The sequence below is a fragment of the Oncorhynchus clarkii genome, chromosome 28, assembly GCF_045791955.1.
Source record: "Oncorhynchus clarkii lewisi isolate Uvic-CL-2024 chromosome 28, UVic_Ocla_1.0, whole genome shotgun sequence".
Taxonomy (NCBI): Eukaryota; Metazoa; Chordata; class Actinopteri; order Salmoniformes; family Salmonidae; genus Oncorhynchus; species Oncorhynchus clarkii.
The window spans coordinates 49,429,838-49,454,746 of NC_092174.1; the positions used below are offsets into that span (position 1 = coordinate 49,429,838).

The 24,909-nt window shown below is 43.0% G+C and overlaps 1 protein-coding gene across 2 annotated transcripts in view; it reads right to left on the minus strand.

The window, feature by feature from the left end:
- LOC139386551 (V-type proton ATPase subunit H-like) overlaps positions 1-24,909 on the minus strand; it is a 131,898-nt gene that overhangs the window by 106,774 nt on the left and 215 nt on the right. For both annotated transcript variants that reach the window (XM_071132200.1, XM_071132201.1), the window contains exons 2-5: positions 15,903-16,053; positions 9,761-9,860; positions 7,444-7,533; positions 3,966-4,079 (exon numbers count right to left, since the gene is read on the minus strand). In XM_071132200.1, coding sequence (XP_070988301.1) covers positions 3,966-4,079; positions 7,444-7,533; positions 9,761-9,860; positions 15,903-16,006 — 408 coding nt within the window. In that variant the 5' untranslated portion in view covers positions 16,007-16,053. The remainder of the gene's footprint in view (positions 1-3,965; positions 4,080-7,443; positions 7,534-9,760; positions 9,861-15,902; positions 16,054-24,909) is intronic.

The following is a 24,909-nucleotide window of genomic DNA, read 5'->3' on the forward strand; positions in this document are numbered from 1 at the left end:
ACCGGAGATCAGTGGGGAAAAGTTGTGATGGACTACTTTCTGCACACAGTCAGAATGAACCGAGATCATTGGGGAAAAGTTGTGATGGACTACTTTCTGCACACAGTCAGAATGAACCGGAGATCATTGGGGAAAAGTTGTGATGGACTACTTTCTGCACACAATCAGAATGAACCGGAGATCATTGGGGAAAAGTTGTGATGGACTACTTTCTGCACACAGTCAGAATGAACCGGAGATCATTGGGGAAAAGTTGTGATGGACTACTTTCTGCACACAGCCAGAATGAACCGGAGATCATTGGGGAAAAGTTGTAATGGACTACTTTCTGCACACAGTCCGGAGCGACTTGACAGAACGAGCCAAACAAGACAAACAAAACGGCAAAGATACAGGACGTCTTAGTTAAAGGGGTTCCAGTCTGGCGTGAAGAGTTCATCCATGTATATGAGTAAGTCTTATTGCATTAACAGATATTATTTGTTTCCGATTTTGTTAAAGTCGTTTTCATTGTAAATTCAAGCATACTGTTCGCTAGCTAGCGAGCGTGATGCGTGTATGATCTGTGTAGTAGTATTATTGGTATCTCAGAAATCCATTTGCATTGCTAGTTAAAGTCTAAAGTTAGCAAGCTAGCTAACATTGAACCTAGTTGGTTAGCTTTAGCTCCCTGCAGATTCATACTACAGCATTTCATGCATGGTGACAGGCTGTGACAATCCGTTTGTTTTACTTGTGCATGGGTTGGGATAATGGTTCCCTGTTTAGCTAGCTAGCTACATATCTAAACAAAAAAAGAATCCACTTCGCCACATGATTACATGACTGCTCAAGTTAGCCAGGTGTGTCTGGAGGTTACTACGGCCATCTTGTATTTTATGTACATGTCTAGACAATAGTGACCCATCCACTTAGTTAGATGTGGCTGGGGGGGTTATAGCCTCTCTATCACATGACCCAGAAATGTAGAATGTGTTTTGATAAGCATAATCTAATAATAATAAAATATTTATACAATATATTTATCTGGACACTTTCTATTTTTGATATTGCTACTATGCAAATATGCAAGTAACCGTTTCACTGTACCATTCACAACTTCTGTATCCTGTGCATGTGACAAATAAACATTGATTTGATATAGTATGTGTTTACCAGAGAGAGTCATGTGAACAGCAGGACCTGCACCAAAGTCAGGTTAGGATATAGGCAGGCTACTACTTTCACTGCTTTAAGTATTGACATCTTTGGTTGATTACTACACTACTCACTCTGTATAGCACATGGCTTCACATGTGAATCCTTAAAGAGATAGATGGGGCTACGGCTTAAGAGGGTGTGAATGATGCTGAATAGGTGTAGACAAAGAAGAGCTCTCCAGTAGGTGTACAAAAACATTCAAGGGCCATTTTCTCAAAAGTGGGTGTTACCTACTTTATCAACTTTCAAAGCAGAATTACATTCCCATTATGGTAGAGAAATTATTACATTATCTGGCAACAGTTCTGGTAGACATTCCTGCAGTCAGCATGCCAATTGCACGCTCCCTCAAAACTTCAAAACTGTGGCGTTGTGTTGTGGGACAAACCGCACAATTTAGAGTGGCTTTTTATTGTCCCCAGCACAAGGTGCACCTGTGTAATTTCCCTTATTTTTTTTATTTTATTTGACTAGGCAAGTCGGTTTAGAACAAATTGTTATTTACAATGACGATCTACTCCAGCCAACGCTGGGCCAATTGCGCGCTGCCCTATGGGACTCTCAATCACGGTCAAATGTGAAACAGCCTGGAATAGAACCAGGGACTGTAGTGACGCCTCTTGCACTGAGATGCAGTGCCTTAGACCGCTGAGCCACTCGGGAGCCCATGATGATCATGCTGTTTAATCAGCTTCTTGATATGCCACCGCTGTCAGGTGGATGGATTATCTTGGCAAAAGGAGAAACGCTCACTAACAGGGACGTAAACAAATTTGTGCATAAAATTTGAGAGAAATAAGCTTTTTGTACATACAGTGCCTTGCGAAAGTATTCGGCCCCCTTGAACTTTGCGACCTTTTGCCACATTTCAGGCTTCAAACATAAAGATATAAAACTGTATTTTTTTGTGAAGAATCAACAATAAGTGGGACACAATCATGAAGTGGAAAGACATTTATCGGATATTTCAAACTTTTTTAACAAATCAAAAACTGAAAAATTGGGCGTGCAAAATTATTCAGCCCCTTTACTTTCAGTGCAGAAAACTCTCTCCAGAAGTTCAGTGAGGATCTCTGAATGATCCAATGTTGACCTAAATGACTAATGATGATAAATACAATCCACCTGTGTGTAATCAAGTCTCCGTATAAATGCACCTGCACTGTGATAGTCTCAGAGGTCCGTTAAAAGCGCAGAGAGCATCATGAAGAACAAGGAACACACCAGGCAGGTCCGAGATACTGTTGTGAAGAAGTTTAAAGCCGGATTTGGATACAAAAAGATTTCCCAAGCTTTAAACATCCCAAGGAGCACTGTGCAAGCGATAATATTGAAATGGAAGGAGTATCAGACCACTGCAAATCTACCAAGACCTGGCCGTCCCTCCCTCCCTCCCTCTTTCAGCTCATACAAGGAGAAGACTGATCAGAGATGCAGCCAAGAGGCCCATGATCACTCTGGATGAACTGCAGAGATCTACAGCTGAGGTGGGAGACTCTGTCCATAGGACAACAATCAGTCGTATATTGCACAAATCTGGCCTTTATGGAAGAGTGCAAGAAGAAAGCCATTTCTTAAAGATATCCATAAAAAGTGTTGTTTAAAGTTTGCCACAAGCCACCTGGGAGACACACCAAACATGTGGAAGAAGGTGCTCTGGTCAGATGAAACCAAAATTGAACTTTTTGGCAACAATTATGTTTGGCGTAAAAGCAACACAGCTGAACACACCATCCCCAATGTCAAATATGGTGGTGGCAGCATCATGGTTTGGGCCTGCTTTTCTTCAGCAGGGACAGGGAAGATGGTTCAAATTGATGGGAAGATGGATGGAGCCAAATACAGGACCATTCTGGAAGAAAACCTGATGGAGTCTGCAAAAGACCTGAGACTGGGACAGAGATTTGTCTTCCAACAAGACAATGATCCAAAACATAAAGCAAAATCTACAATGGAATGGTTCAAAAATAAACATATCCAGGTGTTAGAATGGCCAAGTCAAAGTCCAGACCTGAATCCAATCGAGAATCTGTGGAAAGAACTGAAAACTGCTGTTCACAAATGCTCTCCATCCAACCTCACGGAGCTCGAGCTGTTTTGCAAGGAGGAATGGGAAAAAATGTCAGTCTCTCGATGTGCAAAACTGATAGAGACATACCCCAAGCGACTTACAGCTGTAATCGCAGCAAAAGGTGGCGCTACAAAGTATTAACTTAAGGGGGCTGAATCATTTTGCACGCCCAATTTTTCAGTTTTTGATTTGTTAAAAAAGTTTGAAATATCCAATAAATGTCATTCCACTTCATGATTGTGTCCCACTTGTTGTTGATTCTTCACAAAAAAATACAGTTTTATATCTTTATGTTTGAAGCCTGAAATGTGGCAAAAGGTCGCAAAGTTCAAGGGGGCCGAATACTTTCGCAAGGCACTGTATGGAACATTTCTAGGATCTTTATTTCAGCTCATGAAACATGGGATCAACACTTTACATGTTGCGTTTATATTTTTGTTCAGTATACTTTATAAGAAAGACCACACAAAAATGGAAATGTAATCTTCATGCAAATAACCTTCTGGTCATTCTGAAAACATCCTAAGAAATATGCCTTTGAATAGTCCATCTTTTCCTCCTCTTCAAATTTTCTTAATCTCTCCCTCAGGAAACTTCCTTTTACCATCTCCTCCCATATCCCACCTCCCTCCCTCTCCTTCCATTTCACCTCCGGTGATAGTTGTAGGCTAGTGGGTGGTGTAGTGATACTAACCATGTGGACGGTAAATAGGTCCTGGCGGTTGAGCATGGGAAGAAAGTAGGACCAGGCGGTGTTCTTTGTCTTCTTGGCGTAGTCAAAGAAGATGTTCACCCTTAGGTGGTTCTCCTACAGAAACACAACAGAACCCTGTTTTAACATCTAGTGGTTCTAAAGGAACACAATAAATCGGTTCTCTCTTCTACTGAAGGGATATTCAACTCTTAACCTGCGAGGTCCAAAGCCTGCTGGTTTTCTGTTCTACCTGACAATGAATTGCACACCTGGTGTCCCACTTCTAAATCAGTCCCTGGTTAGAGGGGAACAACGAAAATATACATTGGAACTGGTTTCGAAGTCCAGAGTTGAGTTTGAAGTTTCTAGAAGTTCTGAAGGAACCTGTTTTAACTTCTAGTGGTTCTCATACAGAAACACTAGAACCCGGTTTTAACATCTAGTGGTTCTAATGTCACGCTGGTATAAAAGATTTGAGACACAGGAGAGAGAATACACAATATGTTTTTATTTATTTTACCTTTATTTAACTAGGCAAGTCAGTTAAGAACAAATTATTATTTACAATGACGGCCTAGAAACAGTGTAATTCTGCCTTGTTCAGAGGCAGAATTACAGCTTTAGGATTTGATCTAGCAACCTTTCGGTTACTGGCCCAAAGCTCTAACCACTAGGCTACCTGCTGCCCCAAATACAACCAAAACAAACGCGTATACAAAAACACTGGGCTGTACCCAAACAAAAGAGTGAGGGTAAACCTTGTTGACCCGTAATACACAACATATATAGCACGCAGCACAACATGTCCGTTGGTGGTACTCACACCACCAATGGACATGGGAACAATAACAGACAACCCAATGGAAACCAAAGGGCACACTTTTCCACGTACTAATCAGTGAGAATTGGGGATAGGTGTGCGTAATGAAAGTTCCGGAGACACCTACATTGAAATTCCCAGACAAAAGTCAATAAGTGAACTTAACAGTAATAACTGTCCAGAGAGACTCAGGGAGGAAGAACAGTAAAAGTCAATAAGTTAACTTATAGAAGGTTATATGCTAATGTAGAGTACGAGAAAAATGTAGGACACACGTATTCATTCAAGGGTTTTTCTTTATTCTTAGTATTTTCTACACTATAGAATAGTGAAGACATCAAAACTATGAAATAACACAAATTGAATCAGGTAACCAAAAAAAGTGTTAAACAATTCAAAACATATTTGAGATTCTTCAAAGTAGCCACCCATTGCCTTCATGACAGTTTTGCACATGCTTGGCATTCTCTCAACCAGCTTCATGAAGTAGTCACCTGGAATGCATTTAAATTAACAGGTGTGCCTTGTTAAAAGTGAATGTGTAATTTCTTTCCTTCTTAATGCGTTTCAGCCAATCAGTTGTGTTGTGACAAGGTAGGGGTGGTATAAAGATCCCTATTTGATAAAAGACTAAGTCCACATTACAGCAAAAACAGCTCAAATAAGCACATTTTAAGAGATGGTCATTCAATGCGGAAAATGTAAAGAACTTTGAACGTTTCTTCAAGTGCAGTCGCAAAAACTATGATGAAACTGGCTCTCATGAGGACCGACACAGGAAAGAAAGACGCAGAGTATACGTTCATTAGAGTCAACTGCTTCAAATATGCTTCACAGTTCAAGTAACAGACACATCAACATCAACTGTTCAGAGGAGACTGCGTAAATCAGGCCTTCATGGTCGAATTCTTGCAAAGAAACACCAATAAGGACACCAATAAGAAGACTTATTTGGGCCAAGAAAAATGAGCAATGGACATTAGAGCGGTGGAAATCTGTCCCTTGGTCTGATGAGTCCAAATTTGAGATTTTTGGTTCCAACCGCCGTGTCTTTGTGAGACGCAGAGTAGGTGAACAGATGATCTCCACATGTGTGGTTCCCACTGTGAAGCATAGAGGAGGATGAGGTGTGATGGTGCTTTGCTGGTGATACTGTCAGTGATTTATTTAGAATTCAAGGCACAACTTTTTAGTGACAGAATAATGTCTGTGAGTATAACAGAACTGCTATGGTAGGTGAAAACCCAAGGAAAATCCATCCAGGAAGTGGGATTTTTTTGATGTGACTGGTTTTCCATTGAATGCATATTGACTATGTAATTGGTTAGGGGCCAGATTGCAGTTCCTATGGCTTCCACTAGATGTCAACAGTCTTTAGACATGGTTTCAGGCTTGTTTTCTGAAAAACGACAAAGAAAAATACCTTTTTGTTAGGGGACTGGGGAAGCATGCAGTACTGGTTTGTGCGTGTGACTGTGTGCGTGACCTTCGATCTTTTTCCTTTCTATTGAATACGCTATTGTCCGGTTGAAATATTATCGATTATTTAGATAATTGACACCCTGAGGATTAGTTATAAACATCGTTTGACATGTTGACGAACTTTACCGGTACTATTAGGACGTATTTGTCTGCATGTTTTGACCGCCTTTAAGCCAGTGGATTACTGAACAAAACGAGCCAACAACACTGAGTTTTTGGGATATAAAGAGGGACTTTATCGAACAAAACCATTTGTGTAACTGGGACCCTTCTGATTGCAACCAGACGAAGAAAAGTAAGTGATTAATTTTATTGCTATTTCTGACTTTTGTGACTCATCTGCTTGGTTGGAAAATGTTTGTATGCTTTTGTGTGCGGGGCGCTGTCCTCAGATAATCAATCGCATGTTATGCTTTCGCCGTAAAGACTTTTTGAAATCTGACAAAGCGGCTGGATTAACAAGAAATTAATATTTTAACCTTTAACTTGTTTTTTCATTAATGTTTATTATTACTATTTCTGTGATTTGAATTTGGCGGTCTGCAGTTGTTGAGGTTGGTCGCTAGCGGCACGCCTGCGCCAGAGAGGTTAACCAGCACGGTCTGTGATTTATTTAGAATTCAAAGCACACTTAACCAGCATGACTACCACATCATTCTGCAGAAATACGCCATCCCATCTGGTTTGAGCTTATTGGGACCATCATTTGTTTTCAACAGGACAATGACCCAAAACACACCTCCAGACTGTGTAAGGACTATTTGATGAGTGCTGCATCTGATGACCAGGTCTCCACAATCCCACAACCTCAACCCAATTGAGATGGTTTGAGATGAGTTGGAACGCAGAGTGAAGGAAAAGCAGCCAACAAGTACTCAGCATATGTGGGAACTCCTTCAAGACTGTTGGAAAAGCATTCCTCATGAAGCTGGTCAAGAGAATGCCAAGAGTGTGCAAAGCTGCAATCAAAGGCAAAGGGTGGCTACTTTGAAGAACTTGTTTCACACTTTTTTTGAATACTTAATGATATCATGTGTGTAAATAATAAAAATAAAGAAAAACCCTTGAATGTGTAGGTGTGTCCAAACCTTTGACTGGTACTGTATATTTGCATCTCATTTGTCCAAATGTAAGCGAATATAAATGTGTGCATGTGTGTCTGTAAGCAGGTGTTACCTGCAGGGTATCATCTATTAGGGTGAGGATGTACTGGACAGTCTGCTCCTTAGAGATGTGAGCCATCAGGTTCAGGAACGTCCTGGCACACTGGAGAAGGAAGAAAATATACCCATTACTATGACATCCTGAAGACAAACTAATCTGAAAATCATCTTGGAGGATACAGTGAGCTCCAACAGTATTGGGATAGTGAGACACGTTTTGTTGTTTTGGCTCTGTACTCCAGCACTTTTGATACACCCATGCTAACCATCAGTCTGTTTTATCTGGAGTATTTCTCCGGTCTTATCCGGTGTTCTGTGTGAATTTAAGTATGCAGCCTCTAATTCTCTCTCTCGTAGGACCTGAGCCCAAGGACCATAGCTCAGGACTACCTGGCATGATGACTCCTTGCTGTCCCCAGTCCACCTGGTCATGCTGCTGCTATGGAACCCTGACCTGTTCACCGGACGTGCTACCTGTCCCAGACCTGCTGTTTTCAACTTTTTAGAGACAACAGGAGCGGTAGAGATGCTCTGAATGATCTGCTATGAAAAGCCAACTGAAATTTACTCCTGAGGTGCTGACTTGCTGCACCCTCGACAACTACTGTGATTATTATTATTTGACCATGCTGGTCATTTATTAATATTTGAACATCTTGGCCATGTTCTGTTATAAACTCCACCCGGCACAGCCAGAAGAGGACTGGCCACCCCTCAGAGCTTGGATCCTCTCTTGGTTTCTTCCTGGGTACCTGCCTTTCTAGGGAATTTTTCCTTGCCACCGTGTTTCTACACCTGCATTGCTTGCAGTTTGGGGTTTTAGGCTGGGTTTCTGTACAGCACTTTGTGACATCGGCTGATGTATAAAAAAAGGGCTGTATAAATACATTTGGTTGACAAGTTTCATTAGAAAGTTTTGTTTCTGGCCATTTTGAGCCTGTAATAGAACCCACAAATACTGATGCTCAACTAGTCTGAAGGCCAGTTGTACTGCCTCTAACTTCTTTGGGAACAGGGGGCAGTATTGAGTAGCTGGTCTGTCATAATAAAATAGAGAGGGTAGATCTAGCTGGTCTGTCACAATAGGGTAGTGAAGATAGATCTACTGTCTCTATTATATGATGACAGACCAGCTAGATCTAGCTGGTCTGTCATAATATAATAGAGACAGTAGATCTAGCTTGTAGATCTAGCTTTGTTTTCTTTATTATTTTGGTTAGGTCAGGGTGTGACATGGGTGATGTGTTTTTGTCTCATTCTAGGGTGATCGTACTGTCAAGGGGTTTTTGTAGATTTTTTTTTTCTTCATCTAGGTGTTTATGTTGGTCTATGGTTGCCTAGATTGGTTCTCAAAGGGTGATGGATGCTGATAATGGGCCTCTGTACGCCCATGTAGATATTCCCATAAATGTCATGTTTCCAGCTACAAAAGTAATTTACAACATTACCAATGTCTACACTGCATTTCTGATCAATTTGATGTTGTTTTAAAATGGACCAAAAAAAAAAATGTATTGCGTTCCTTTCAAAAACAAGGACATTTCTAATTGGCATGCTGACTGCAGGAATGTCTACCAGAGCTGTTGCCAGATAATGTAATAATTTCTCTACCATAATGGGAATGTAATTCTGCTTTGAAAGTTGATAAAGTAGGTAACCCCACTTTTGAGAAAATGGCCCTTGAATATTTTGTACACCTACTGGAGAGCTCTTCTTTGTCTACACCTATTCAGCATCATTCACACCCTCTTAAGCCGTAGCCCCATCTATCTCTTTAAGGATTCACATGTGAAGCCATGTGCTATACAGAGTGAGTAGTGTAGTAATCAACCAAAGATGTCAATACTTAAAGCGGTGAAAGTAGTAGCCTGCCTATATCCTAACCTGACTTTGGTGCAGGTCCTGCTGTTCACATGACTCTCTCTGGTAAACACATACTATATCAAATCAATGTTTATTTGTCACATGCACAGGATACAGAAGTTGTGAATGGTACAGTGAAACGGTTACTTGCATATTTGCATAGTAGCAATATCAAAAATAGAAAGTGTCCAGATAAATATATTGTACAAATATGTTTTTATATGATGCTTACCCAGACACATTCTACATTTCTGGGTCATGTGACAGACGCCAGGCACTACTACTAGGCACTACTTCTTTTACCTTTATTGTGCACTAACAGCTAAAATGCATGCATACGGTTTTAGTCATTTCAGTTTACATTGAAAGCGCTTTTTCATCACAAAAATGAATGTAAAAAAAATGTAAATAACACCGTTTGAACCCCCCCCCCAAGGATTACAATTTCTGAAAATTCCCTGTTGTACCTGATGTCCTTCATTTGTGAGGATGGTCTGTTTCTCCTCAGAATGAGCCACTTCAAACTTCTTAATGAACTCACAGTCCTCGGCAGAGATCATCTGGCCCCTGAGACAAACACAGCATGATAATTACAATACTACTTCACATTAGTCCTCTCAAATATAACATGCTTCTATCAAATCCTATCACCTCTGACAGAGAACACACAATGTAATAGAAATTATTACATTCATATTCCTCCCGTGAAATATTTGCAAAATTATTCAGCCCCCTTAAGTTAATACTTTGTAGCGCCACCTTTTGCTGCGATTACAGCTGTAAGTCGCATGGGGTATCCACAGATTCTCGATTGGATTCAGGTCTGGACTTTGACTTGGCCATTCTAAAACCTGGATATGTTTATTTTTGAACCATTCCATTGTAGATTTTGCTTTATGTTTTGGATCATTGTCTTGTTGGAAGACACATCTCCGTCCCAGTCTCAGGTCTTTTGCAGACTACATCAGGTTTTCTTCCAGAATGGTCCTGTATTTGGCTCCATCCATCTTCCCTGTCCCTGCTGAAGAAAAGCAGGCCCAAACCATGATGCTGCCACCACCATGTTTGACAGTGGGGATGGTGTGTTCAGGGTGATGAGCTGTGTTGCTTTTACGCCAAACATAACGTTTTGCATTGTTGCCAAAAAGTTCAATTTTGGTTTCATCTGACCAGAGCGCCTTCTTCCACATGTTTGGTGTGTCTCCCAGGTGGCTTGTGGCAAACTTTAAACAACACTTTTTATGGATATCTTTAAGAAATGGCTTTCTTCTTGCCACTCTTCCATAAAGGCCAGATTTGTGCCATATACGACTGATTGTTGTCCTATGGACAGAGTCTCCCACCTCAGCTGTAGATCTCTGCAGTTCATCCAGAGTGATCATGGGCCTCTTGGCTGCATCTCTGATCAGTCTTCTCCTTGTATGAGCTGAATGAGGGAGGGAGGGAGGGACGGCCAGGTCTTGGTAGATTTGCAGTGGTCTGATACTCCTTCCATTTCAATATTATCGCTTGCACAGTGCTCCTTGGGATGTTTAAAGCTTGGGAAATCTTTTTGTATCCAAATCCGGCTTTAAACCTCTTCACAACAGTATCTCGGACCTGCCTGGTGTGTTCCTTGTTCTTCATGATGCTCTCTGCGCTTTTAACGGACCTCTGAGACTATCACAGTGCAGGTGCATTTATACGGAGACTTGATTACACACAGGTGGATTGTATTTATCATCATTAGTCATTTAGGTCAACATTGGATCATTCAGAGATCCTCACTGAACTTCTGGAGAGAGTTTGCTGCACTGAAAGTAAAGAGGCTGAATAATTTTGCACGCCCAATTTTTCAGTTTTTGATTTGTTAAAAAAGTTTGAAATATCCAATAAATGTCGTTCCACTTCATGATTGTGTCCCACTTGTTGTTGATTCTTCACAAAAAAATACAGTTTTATATCTTTATGTTTGAAGCCTGAAATGTGGCAAAAGGTCGCAAAGTTCAAGGGGGCCGAATACTTTCGCAAGGCACTGTAGCTTAGTAGAACCCCCATCTCCCCCAGTTTAGACTCCGGAGGGGGGATTTCCACTAAGATGACATACACAGAGTGTACAACACATTACACTCTTTCCATGACAGACTGAACAGGTGAAAGATATGATCCATTATTGATGTCACTTGTTAAATCCACTTATATCAATGTAGATGAATGGGAGGAGACAGGTTAAATAAGGATTTTTAAGCTTTGAGACAGTTGAGAGATAGATGTACTGGGTGCCAGTGAATAGACAAAACAAAATATTTTAGTGCCTTTGAGCAGGCTATGGTAGCAGGTGTCAAGCACACCAGTGTGTCAAAAACTGCAAAGCTGCTGTTTGTATCAAGAATGATCCACCACTCAAAGGACATCCAGCCAACTTGACACGACTGTGGGAAACATCAGAATCAACATGGGCCAGCATCCCTGTGGAACACGTTCGACACTTTTTAGAGTCCGAGCCACAACGAATTGAAGCTGTTCTGAGGGCAGAAAGGGGGGCACTAAGAAAGTAATGGACGTCATCCACAAGGCAGAATGTGGCTGTGGAATCTGACTGTGGCAATGGAATGTAGCTGAAAAGAGACGAGGGATAAGAAGAAGTTCATACTGTACGCTTTTGGTGGAGAAGTAGCCAAAGTTATTAATGAACTGTTTTGGTGACAATCAGCTTTGAAATCAGAAAATGTTTGTATCACAAAGTACGAGGGTAGTGAATTCAGTCATAAGCTAGCAAGGAATGTTAGCCTACCAAGCTGTAAAGTGTTCTAGCCTGTACTGGACATTGTTTTGCCAACAGTAATGAACAATTTCTACATGCCATGTTGCATTATTCAAGTGTATTAGCTTTTGTGCATCATGAGAGGGAGGCTAACAACAACGCCAGACAGCTCTAGTAATGAATGACAAGGTGGAGCAGACTCTTTGCTCTATAAAGGGCCTGCGCTGATCCTCTCAATCACGTAAGATAGATTTGCTACTTCTGTCAAATGTAACAAATTCTAGTCCCGACCCGGATGCCATGTTTTCCTCACTGTTCTCCCAGTCTCTGCATCGGAGTATCAATATCATAGGCCTGCATTGACAGGCATAATCATGCAGTCGCAAAACGTGTTTAAGATCAAAGCGAGCCTAGTCGCATTTGCAAATTTTTTGATAACCTCTAGTGAGCCCAGTTACAGCTAATTTCTAGTCAGCAATGAAAATCCTGGAAAAGTCAGTGTGTGCATCACCTGTGTATAATGCCAGTGGGCCGTTGCCAGAGGAGAAAGACATTTGACATTTGTATAATGATATACAGACTAACTATATAGTAGCCAATTCAAACCTATTGTGTAGTTTGGCTGGTTAATTATTTAACCATTAGCATGTATTAATGTCATTGTCATGTCCGATGTCCTAACATAACTTTCCACCAGCACTCGTATAACCCGGGGAGCAGTTGATGAAACCATTGCTGCATACTCCACTTGTAAAACAGTCTCACAAGCGCTCAACATTGGCTATGAGTCTCTTTTCAATACTGGCCATGTAACTCTGACAAATATTCTTACAAAAGCCTAATTGACACACAACTCCTATGCTGTCAAGGTCTCCCCTGAACACTGAATATTTTAACCTTACAAAATAGATCAACATCTTAGTTACTGCTCCCACCTTAGCCATCTGGATCCCTGGTTAATTGAATGAGGGAATTATTTTAGAAAGACATAAAAAGTATTTGGTAATAATTGTAATGTGGCAGGGTGGCCAACTATCCCCCAGGAGAGTTACTGGGGGTGCAAGGTGGCCAACCATCCTCCAGGAGAGTTACTGGGGGTGCAAGGTGGCCAACCATCCTCCAGGAGAGTTACTGGGGGTGCAAGGTAGCTAACCATCCTCCAGGAGAGTTACTGGCGGTACAAGGTGGCCAACCATCCTCCAGGAAAGTAACTGGGGGTGCAAGGTGGCCAAACATCCTCCAGGAGAGTTACTAGGGGTGCAAGGTCGCCAACCATCCTCCAGGAGAGTTACTGGGGGTGCAAGGTGGCCAACCATCCTCCAGGAGAGTTACTGGGGGTGCAAGGTGGCCAGCCATCCTCCAGGAGAGTTACTAGGGGTGCAAGGTGGCCAACCATCCTCCAGGAGAGTTACTGGGGGTGCAAGGTGGCCAACCATCCTCCAGGAGAGTTACTGGGGGTGCAAGGTGGCCAACCATCCTCCAGGAGAGTTACTGGGGGTGCAAGGTGGCCAACCATCCTCCAGGAGAGTTACTGGGGGTGCAAGGTGGCCAACCATCCTCCAGGAGAGTTACTGGGGGTGCAAGGTGGCCAACCATCCTCCAGGAGAGTCCAGGAGAGATACCTGGGGTGCAAGGTAGCCAACCATCCTCCATGAGAGTTACTGGGGGTGCAAGGTGGCCAACCATCCTCCATGAGAGTTACTGGGGGTGCAAGGTGGCCAACCATCCTCCATGAGAGTTACTGGGGTGCAAGGTGCCCAACCATCCTCCAGGAGAGATACTGGGGGTGCAAGGTGGCCAACCATACTCCATGAGAGTTACTGGGGGTGCAAGGTGGCCAACCATCCTCCAGGAGAGTTACTGGGGGTGCAAGGTGGCCAACCATCCTCCAGGAGAGTTACTGGGGGTGCAAGGTGGCCAACCATCCTCCAGGAGAGTTACTAGGGGTGCAAGGTGGCCAACCATCCTCCAGGAGAGTTACTGGGGGTGCAAGGTGGCCAACCATCCTCCAGGAGAGTTACTGGGGGTGCAAGGTGGCCAACCATCTTCCAGGAGAGTTACTGGGGGTGCAAGGTGGCCAACCATCCTCCAGGAGAGTCCAGGAGAGATACCTGGGGTGCAAGGTAGCCAACCATCCTCCATGAGAGTTACTGGGGGTGCAAGGTGGCCAACCATCCTCCATGAGAGTTACTGGGGTGCAAGGTGCCCAACCATCCTCCAGGAGAGATACTGGGGGTGCAAGGTGGCCAACCATCCTCCTTGAGAGTTACTGGGGGTGCAAGGTGGCCAACCAACCTCCAGGAGAGATACTGGGGGTGCAAGGTGGCCAACCATCCTCTGGGAGAGTTACTGGGGGTGTAAGGTGGCCAACCATCCTCTGGGAGAGTTACTGGGGGTGTAAGGTGGCCAACCATCCTTCAGGAGAGTTACTTGGGGTGCAAGGTGGCCAACCATCCTCCAGGAGAGTTACTGGGGGTGCAAGGTGGCCAACCATCCTCCAGGAGAGTTACTGGGGGTGCAAGGTGGCCAACCATCCTCCAGGAGAGTTACTGGGGGTGCAAGGTGGCCAACCATCCTCCAGGAGAGTTACTGGGGGTGCAAGGTGGCCAACCATCCTCCAGGAGAGTCCAGGAGAGATACCTGGGGTGCAAGGTAGCCAACCATCCTCCATGAGAGTTACTGGGGGTGCAAGGTGGCCAACCATCCTCCATGAGAGTTACTGGGGGTGCAAGGTGGCCAACCATCCTCCATGAGAGTTACTGGGGTGCAAGGTGCCCAACCATCCTCCAGGAGAGATACTGGGGGTGCAAGGTGGCCAACCATACTCCATGAGAGTTACTGGGGGTGCAAGGTGGCCAACCATCCTCCTTGAGAGTTACTGGGGGTGCAAGGTGGCCAACCAACCTCCAGGAGAGATACTGGGGGTGCAAGGTGGCCAACCATCCTCTGGGAGAGTTACTGGGGGTGCAAGGTGGCCAACCATCCTTCAGGAGAGTTACTTGGGGTGCAAGGTGGCCAACCATCCTCCAGGAGAGTCCAGGAGAGATACTGGGTGGGCAGGATTTCACTCCAACCCTGCTCAAACACACCACATTGCAAAAAAATAAATAAATAATCAAAAGCCTGCACACCCAGTATCTCTCCAGATGGAAGGTTGACGGACCACATGTGTTTTATACAGTAGCCCATGAGCGCAGTATTTTACTTTGTGGGGGGTTAAGTGCCTTGCTCAAGGACACGACGGCAGGAAATATAATATATGGGATCAGAGATCAGCTGTCTTCCATTGTCAAGACCAGTGATAACAATGGTTACTTTGTGAAGTGGTTGCTTTTATCATACAACACAATTTTCAATAAAAGTAAAAAAAAATCTGTCATACTTGTCCAAAGGACAAGTGGCTAAAAAAGTTCAATGTTAAGCTCTGGTCTGATCTATTATGGGATGTCAGGGTCTTTTGACTTCTCTATTTAACAGTAAGTTCCTAATTACAGAGAGAGCTTCTTATCCAAAGCTGACATTCACACTGGAAATACCACACATACCAGTCAGCACTATACAACCTGGTTCCATTTCTCAAGTCCGTGATTATGTTACTGAGACCACTAAGGCCCTCGACAGCCTGAAGTAGAAGGTCTGAGTTAGAAATCTACAGACAAAAGGAACTAACATTCACAAGGCATTGAGTCACAGAACAGAGAACCAAAGAAAACCCATCTGCGACTTTTGACTTCAGTATGTAGGGCCTAAAGACCAGAATTCAAAGACATTCTAAGAAATTATAGGCCTAGAGTCTTATAGACAACTGATGAGGAAGATACATGGTGACAGGAGGATGAAGAGGATGATGACGAAGGTGTACTTACTGCAGGTATGACTGCCAGTTGACCTTGTTGGCTCTGACCTCCGCAGCCTTGGCAGCGATGATGTTAGTGGGTACTGCAGCATCCACCGCCCCGCGGATATCCATCCTGATACACCTGTTCAATACCACTCTGGACTACAATAAATAATTCCCTGGAGGGAGAAAGGGAGGGTTATCAATGAATAATAAACCATCACGAATCAACAAGTCCTCCTAAACATTGATTTGGCAACATTCTACATTGCTCATAATAGCCCAACTGTTGGTGAGAGCAGTTTGTTAAAGCGTAGGCTATTAATTATGGTGCCAGTCAGGAATTCATGGCCAACTCTGCAGAAAGATCCTCATTTTTTCCATAAGCTACCTTGATGCTTTCAAGGCAACTCGGAACCTCTGATTTAAAATGTACGTAGGTTTTTGCGTAAAGCGTCCCATTGATGGAATCTGATATTTTTAAAGTTGGAAACTCGGGCCTCATCTTTCTACAACGAGTTTACAAGTCAGAAATGTCCAGGGCCGGCCTCCCGGGTGGCGCAGTGGTTAAGGGCGCTGTCCTGCAGCGCCAGCTGTGCCATCAGAGTCCCTGGGTTCGCGCCCAGGCTCTGTCGTAACCGGCCGCAACCGGGAGGTCCGTGGGGCGACGCACAATTGGCCTAGCGTCGTCCGGGTTAGGGAGGGATTGGTCAGTAGGGATCTCCTTGTCTCATCGCGCACCAGCGACTCCTGTGGCGGGCCAGGCGCAGTGCGCGCTAGCCAAGGTTGCCAGGTGCACGGTGTAGCCTCCGACACATTGGTGCGGCTGGCTTCCGGGTTGGATGCGCGCTGTGTTAAGAAGCAGTACGGCTGGTTGGGTTGTGTATCGGAGGACGCATGACATTCAACCTTCGTCTCTCCCGAGCCCGTACGGGAGTTGTAGCAATTGGATACCACGAAATTGGGGAGAAAAAGGGGTAAAATTCAAAAAAATAAAAATAAAAATGTCCAGGGCCATACTACAAATTAACAGTTTACATTTAGTTTTCCAGTCTAAAAATGTGCGTCATCATTGTGCACATTTTCTCCTTTCCTTCTTAATGGATGTGCAGCCATAGAAATAAAATGAATAGAACAGGCGTCCCCATTCAAGTCAATGATGGCATAATGGGTGGACTGGCAGTAATTGCAAGTGTACCCATAGAAGCAAAGCAGGAAGGAAATTCCTTAAAAGTAACCCCATCAGTAAATTCATTAAGTTAACGCAGGAAGTAAACCCATCAATATGTGCTGCGATTTGTTGTTGTGACAAGATGGAGAACAGCTACGACCGGGCTCAATAGGAGCATACCGGGCTCAAAAGGAGCATACCGGGCTCAAAAGGAGCATATCGGGCTCAAAAGGAGCATACCGGGCTCAAAAGGAGCATACCGGGCTCAATAGGAGCATGCCGGGCTCAATAGGAGCATGCCGGGCTCAATAGGAGCATGCCGGGCTCAATAGGAGCATGCCGGGCTCAAAAGGAGCATACCGGGCTCAAAATGAAGAGTGATTCATTGTGAAAAAGACAGAATATCTACATCTACTCATAAAATAGTTGGAAACCATATGGTTTGGGGTATAAATATACATTAAAGACGACAATATTATGCAAAGTTAGTATTGATCATATTGAAAAAAAAATCTTTATTTCCATTTCCATTCTGTATAGAGGGAGTTGTGTTGCTGCACCCTTTAAGCCAGGGGTGTCAAAGTCAAATGGACGGAGGGCCAAATAAAAAAATCAGCTACAAGACGAGGGCCGGACTGTTCGAATGTTCATTGAAACATTTTTAAATGACGCATATAGTCTAGTGAACCTAATTGAACCTACTGAAAACCTAACAAATATATTACAATATGATCAGATAAATATAGCAATATTTTCTTATGGCTCTGTCAGTAATCTTTAATTTTCAACAGACACAAAAGACAAATTTCCTTTATATAAATATCCCCATAACATGAACATTAAATGAAAGAAACCGGTATTCAAGGCACCATCAGTAGACTATATTTTCTATTTTAGCAAAAGTGGGCTAAATTTACTTCAAAGAAAAAACAATAATAGCAATTTTCTATCATCCACTCAACTGAAATATTTTTAAAATATAATTGGATTGAAATACAAAAAAATAAAGTGCAAAAATCTATTAATCAAAAACAACACTTTGTTTAAGGAGAAGTAACATGCAGTGAAAACAAATATTAAATTTTAACTTTTAAACTTGAACTGAGTAAAAACTCTAAATATGTGATTGCACAGTAATGTTCACTTGTTTGAGGTTGAGGGTGATACTTGGTGGTGTCCCATCTTTTCCACAAGTTCATCAATGTTCGGGGTAAGGCTCTGAGCTGAAGAAATCCTCAGAATTGAGTGGAGGTGTTCAGCAGTAAGTCGACTTCTGTGTGATGTTTTGTTCAGGTTCATCAAAGAAAACAGTTGTTCACACAGGTATGTGCTGCCAAACATAGACAACGTTTGAGCAGCCTGGATGCGCAGCTGGGGCATTGTGCCGGGGAGGAAACGGGCGAACTCCGCAGCACCCACTGCCGCATATTTTGCCCTCAGTGCATCATTGCATTGGAGGTCAATCAACTCCATTTGGAGGTTTGGTGGTGAGCTTTCCACGTCAACAGCAAATGGGTTACCGAGCAGTTCCAACCTGCTTTTTTGTGCTTCAAAGTCAGCAAATCGGCGTCGAAAGTCAGCGGCAAGCATACCTATTTTATCAGCCAACTGTGTGCTCGGGAACGCACTGGTAGAGAGCTTCTCTTTCATGGTCTGGCAGCTGGGAAAGTGGCTCAAATTTTCTTTCCGCATCTGCGTCTCCCACAGAGTCAGTTTGGTTTTAAATGCCTTCACTGTACTGTACATATCAGAGATGACACGATCCCGACCCTGCAGCTGCAAGTTTATTGCATTCAGATGACTCGTAATGTCACACAGAAAAGCCATTTCACACAGAAACATTTCGTCTCGGAGTTGTGTTGTGTCTTTCCCTTTGCTGTCCAAGAACAGACAAATCTCCTCACGAAGCTCGAAACATCTTTGAAGCACCTTTCCCTGGCTTAGCCATCGCACCTCTGTGTGATAAGGCAAATCACCATGCTCCGTTTCTAACTCCGTCAGAAATGCCTTGAACTGGCGGTGATTCAAACCTTTGGCTCTGATAAAGTTAACTGTGCGCGTGATGATGCTCATTACATGCTCCATTTTCAAGGCTTTACCGCACAACGCTTCCTGGTGTATGATACAATGATAAGCTGTCAGCTCACCTGTCGCGTTTTCCTCTTGCATCTTTTCCCGTATCTTCGCCACCAGTCCGCTCCTGTGTCCACACATCGCAGGTGCTCCGTCGGTTGTCAAACCCACGAGTTTTTCCCAAGGCAGCTCCATCTCATTTACACATCTTGACACCTCTTCATACAAATCATGCCCCGTAGTTGTGCCATGCATAGGACGTAAAGCCAAAAACTCCTCTGTCACGCTTAGGTTGGAGTCCACTCCGCGGATGAAAATTGACAACTGGGCAATGTCAGAAATGTCGGTGCTCTCATCCACAGCCAAGGAATATGCAATAAAATCTTTTCCCTTTTTCACAAGCTGCTCTTTTAGATTGATGGACAACTGGTCTACTCTCTCGGCAATGGTGTTTCTGCTCAGACTCACATTTAAAAAGAGTTGCCTTTTTTCTGGGCAAACTTCGTCACAAACTTTAATCATGCAGTTTTTGATGAAATCCCCCTCCGTAAATGGCCGGGCTGATTTAGCGATCTCTTCTGCCAAAATAAAACTGGCCTTGACAGCAGCCTGGCCTTGTGATTTGGCTTTTTTGAACAGAGCCTGTCGAGATTTGAGGCCTCGTTTTAATTCCTCTGCCTTTTGTAGCCTTTGTTCCATGTCCATATTCTTGTTTTTGTCCGCGTGTTTCGTTTCATAATGTCGTCTCAGATTATACTCTTTCAGTACCGCCACACTTTCTCCACACAGAAGACACACAGGTTTTCCAGCTACCTTCGTGAACATATACTCCGACTCCCACCTTGTTTGAAACCCCCGGTTCTCAGTATCCACCTTCCGTTTTGCCATTTTTGATGGGTATCTGAAAGTTAATTTTACTGTGATGCTGACGACTGCTGTGCCAATAAATATTGAAATGAAGCAGCCTACTGCTCGGTGCGTCACCTTTGCATTGTGGGAAATGTAGTATTGGTGCGTGTAAAAGATCTGCGGGCTGCCGGCTTGCTGCGGGCCGGTTCTAATAATAAATCAAGATCATCCCAGGGGCCGTAAAAAACCTTCTTGCGGGCCGGATGTGGCCCGTGGGCCTTGACTCTGACATATGTGCTTTAAGCCAATCTGACATGAAGATCAAATTTACTCAAATGGACTGAACAAAAACGCATGTTGGTCCCATGTTTCGTCAGCTGAAATAAAATAATAATAAAATATTATACCAGACATTTTCTGTATGCACAAAAAGCTTCCCTCAAATTCTGTGTACACATTTGTTTACATTCATGTTAGTGAGCACTTCTCCTTTGCCAAGATAATCCATCCACCTGACAGGTGTGACATATAAAGAAGCTGATTAAACAGCATGATCATTACACAGGTGCACATTGTGCTGGGGACAATAAAAGGCCATTCTAAAATGTGCAGTTTTGTCACAACACAATGCCACAGATGTCTCAAGTTGAGGGAGCGTGCAATTGGCATGCTGACTCTAGGAATACCCACAAGAGCTGTTGCCAGAATTGTTCATTTCTCTACCATAAGCCGCGTTCAACGTTGTTTTAGAGAATTTGGCTTTACATCTAACCGGCTTCACAACCGCAGACCACGTGTATAGGGTTGTGTGGGCGAGCGGTTTGCTGATGTCAACATTGTGACAAGAGCGCCCCATGGTGCAGTGGGGTTATGGTATGGGCAGGTATAAGCTACGGACAACGAACACAATTTCATTTTAAATCGATGGCAATTTGAATGCACACTTTTCAATGACGTTCTTATTTAAAACCAAAATGTTCCATATACACAAAAAACGTATTACCTCATTTGGTGCACACATTTGTTTACATCTTTACTAATAGTGAAAGCACAACATTCCAACAATTTCTTCAGACTAAGTTTGAGGCTATTTTTCTATGAAAGTAAATCAGTAATATTAAGAGTAAAGTAGGAATCCCAGGATTAAATATGCGATAAGATATGTTTCAAGAAACATGTATATATTTGGCCTGGTGAAGAGGTTTTATGTGCTGACAATGGAAGCTGTTTTTTACACCGCTGGAAATTACGAGTCGTCACCGTCCGAGACAGAGAAACATGGAAACACCACAAGACCAGTCTGAAGTACTACAACACTGGATTTAGGTATTGGCAGGTAAGAATGTCTATTTCACCAGCTACATTGGTGGGTGGTCAGTTTGCAAGGCTCTTTTTATGGCGGTTTTGGAGCAGTGGCTTCTTCCTTGCTGAGTGGCCTTTCAGGTTATGTTGATATAGGACTCGTTGTACTGTGGATATTGATACTTTTGTACCCGTTTCCTCCAGCATCTTCACAAGGTCCTTTGCTGTTGTTCTGTAATTGATTTGCACTTTTCGCCCCAAAGTACATTCATCTCTAGGAGACAGAATGCGTCTCCTTCCTGAGTGGTATGACAGCTGCGGGGTCCCATGGTGTTTATACTTGCGTACTATTGTTAGTACAGATGAACGTGGTACCTTCAGGCGATTGGAAATTGCTCCCAAAGGATGAACCAGACTTGTGGAGGTCTACAATTTTTTTTCTGAGGTCTTGGCTGATTTCTTTTGATTTTCCCATGATGTCAAGCAAAGAGGCACCGAGTTTGACGGTAGGCCTTGAAATACATCCACAGCTACACCTCCAATGATGACAATTAGCCTATCAGAAGCTTCTAAAGCCATTAAATAATTTCCTGGAATTTTCCAAGCTGTTTAAAGGCACAGTCAACTAAGTGTATGTAAACTTCTGACCCACAGGAATTGTGATACAGTGATTTATAAGTGAAATAATCTGTCTGTAAACAATTGTTGGAAAAATTACTTGTGTCATGCACAAAGTAGATGTCCAACAGCCTTCCCAAAACTATAGTTTGTCAACAAGAAATTTGTGGAGTGGTTGAAAAAACAAGTGTTAATGACTCCAACCTAAGTGTATGTAAACTTCCGACTTCAACTTTAAGTTAGTCTAATTTTGTTCACAAGCTAGGTTGTTTTTCAACATTAGTTTGAGTCTGCTCCTTCAACTGATAGCAAAGAAATGACTAGTCAGATGTAAACACATATCTAGATCGAGTTGTGCGCTTCTGATCAGTAGCTGTGTGGTTGGGGTCAGTGTCTAAACTACAGTTGTTGCATGTGAAAAACTGAAAGAAGTGCAATGAGAAGTGATTGGGTAAAATATGAAGCAAGTGAATGAAGATTGCTTTGCTCTATCCAATCAGAGCAGCAGGATCAACGTACAGCTGCCCTTCTCTTCACAGACAGGCAAACTAGCCAGTGGTTATTTAGAGCAAGGGGGACAATCCTGAGAAGGACAAAGTTCAGTCCGAAACAGATTTTTTTTTTTTTAAATGGGAATTCTGTCACGCTAAGCGTTGTCCTCCCATCGAGGCACATGTTGCTTGGCAACAGTTGCCTTGGCAGGCCTGCTCCCTTCATGGCTAAAGCCAGTGTGAGAAACACATTGCTAAAACACAGATTCATGAGAGTTGTTAGACAAAGCAAGGGAAGTGAACTTCAAAACTAGATGTAGTTTTATTGGAATTTCCAGTGGTTGTTGGTAAGTTATGAATCTGCTAGCTTCTGACATGACTTACCCTAATCTATAATGAAAGCAGATGATGGGTTACTAAAACAGCTCTATTGACAGAAGAAGCTATTCTTAATTTGTTTTCAGCAAAGAAGTAGAAGATCTCATACACTAACCTTTTGTCTAGCTTGTTGGGAAAGTGGTCAAAAATTAAGTTTGTTTACATAGTTAGAAAATGTTGTTGATGCAGTTACTAAAACATCTGTAAAGTTTAATCAGTACCGGATAATTCTGTTCTGGTTTCTTGAATAGCAGGGAAGTCGACCATGTCATACCCTCTGACCACTTTTCCCACAACTTAGACAAAAAGTTAGTGGGATCCTGGGTGGCGCAGCGGTCTAAGGCATTGCGTCGCAGTGCTAGAGGAGTCACTACAGACCCAGGTTGTATCACAACCGGCTGTGATCGAGAGTCCCATAGGGCGGCGCACAATTGGCCCAGCGTCGTCCAGGTTAGGGGAGGGTTTGGAAAGGGTAGGCCGTCATTGTAAATAAGATTTGTTCAACTGACTTGCCTAGTTAAATAAAAGGTTAAATAAAACAAAAGTAGTTGATTTGCGTCAAAAGTTTCATTGTTGCATTTACAGCAAATGGAAGTGATTGTCACAATTGGGCCTTTAGAATGCTGAGGAAATCCCATGAAAATGAATGGAGGACAAAAAGGCCAAAAAGTTTGGTATAACCAGACCTGCAAACATGCACGCGTTTGCGTACCAACTACGCATTTCTCTGTCCATGTACGAGACCCGAGTTAAAAGTACGCAGAAATGAGGGCCTGAATTATTATTTTCTTACATTTTAATAAAAATCCACTGAGTAAATCTAACATCCCGATTCTCGAGATGAAACACACAGACATGCAAACTGGCACTAACCAGAATAGAAAGAGGAGTGGGAGGCCCCGGTGCACAATTGAGCAAGAGGACTGGTACATTAGAGTGTCTAGTTTAAGAAACAGATGCCTCACAAGTCCACAACTGGCAGTTTCATTAAATAGTATCCGCAAAACACTGTCTCCACGTCAATAGTGAAGAGACGATTCCGGGATGCTGGCCTTCTAGGCAGAGTTGCAAAGAAAAAGCCATCTCTGTCCAGTGTCTGATATTTTGCCCATCTTAATCTTTTATTTTTATTGGCCAGTCTGAGATATGGCTTTTTCTTTGCAACTCTACACTGTATTTCTGATCAATTTGATGTTATTTTATTGGACAAAAAGGTTGATTTTCTTTCAAAAACAAGGACATCTGTAAGTGACCCCAAACTTTTGAACAGTAGTTTGTGTGTGTGTACATATATTAGCGTAGCTGACCATTCATCACATCATAAAATGGTTCATGACCATCCATCCTAGTGTTCTTATTCTATGCCAACTACAATGCATCGTTCTACTACATCCAAAGGTGTGTTCGTAAATTCAATCCGAAGTGCCAGAGACCACTCAAAGTGAGCGTTGGTAAATTCAGCCTTTTACCTCTCGGAGAGTTCAGAGCGCACACTGGACACTCTGGCCGAGGAGTAGGGTTGATCCGAGCATTCTGACCTTACAACGGCAGTCAAACATCCAAGCTAACTGGCTAATGTTGGCTAGCTCCTTCCAGACACAAATTAGAGAACACAGTTATTCTGCGCCCTCGCTCACTCAGACAAGAGTGCTCTTAAATTGAACGCAGCCCAAGTAAATGTACGATTTTGATTGGATGACTGAGAAACTGTTTACATTTCAAGTGATTGGAAGCACTTCCAAGTTGTCTTGAACGCGGCATGAGCTAACGCTTGCCAGTAGCTTTGCCAGGCAACTCAGGACATAAGTAACGTTAGCTAGCTAATTTAGCCAATGCAATATGATTCATGTTGCTGGTGCAGTCACGTCGACTAGCCGACTAAACACAATCGTGGAGTTCAGTTGGCTTGTCATTGACAAAACATAAGCTGTAACGTTATAATTTGGCTAAATCGACAGCAATTGTCAACAAATCCCGAGACAAATATAGTAAGCGTTGTTACTGAATTGGATTGAGTCGTTTCTCGACAGCTACAATAACTGGCTAATGTCAATACTATGGTGCAAGTCAGAACCATATACAGTATAACGGTTAGCTTTATGATTCTGGAGCAGGCTAGCTTAGTTAAGTCGTCAACGTAAAGATAATGTACC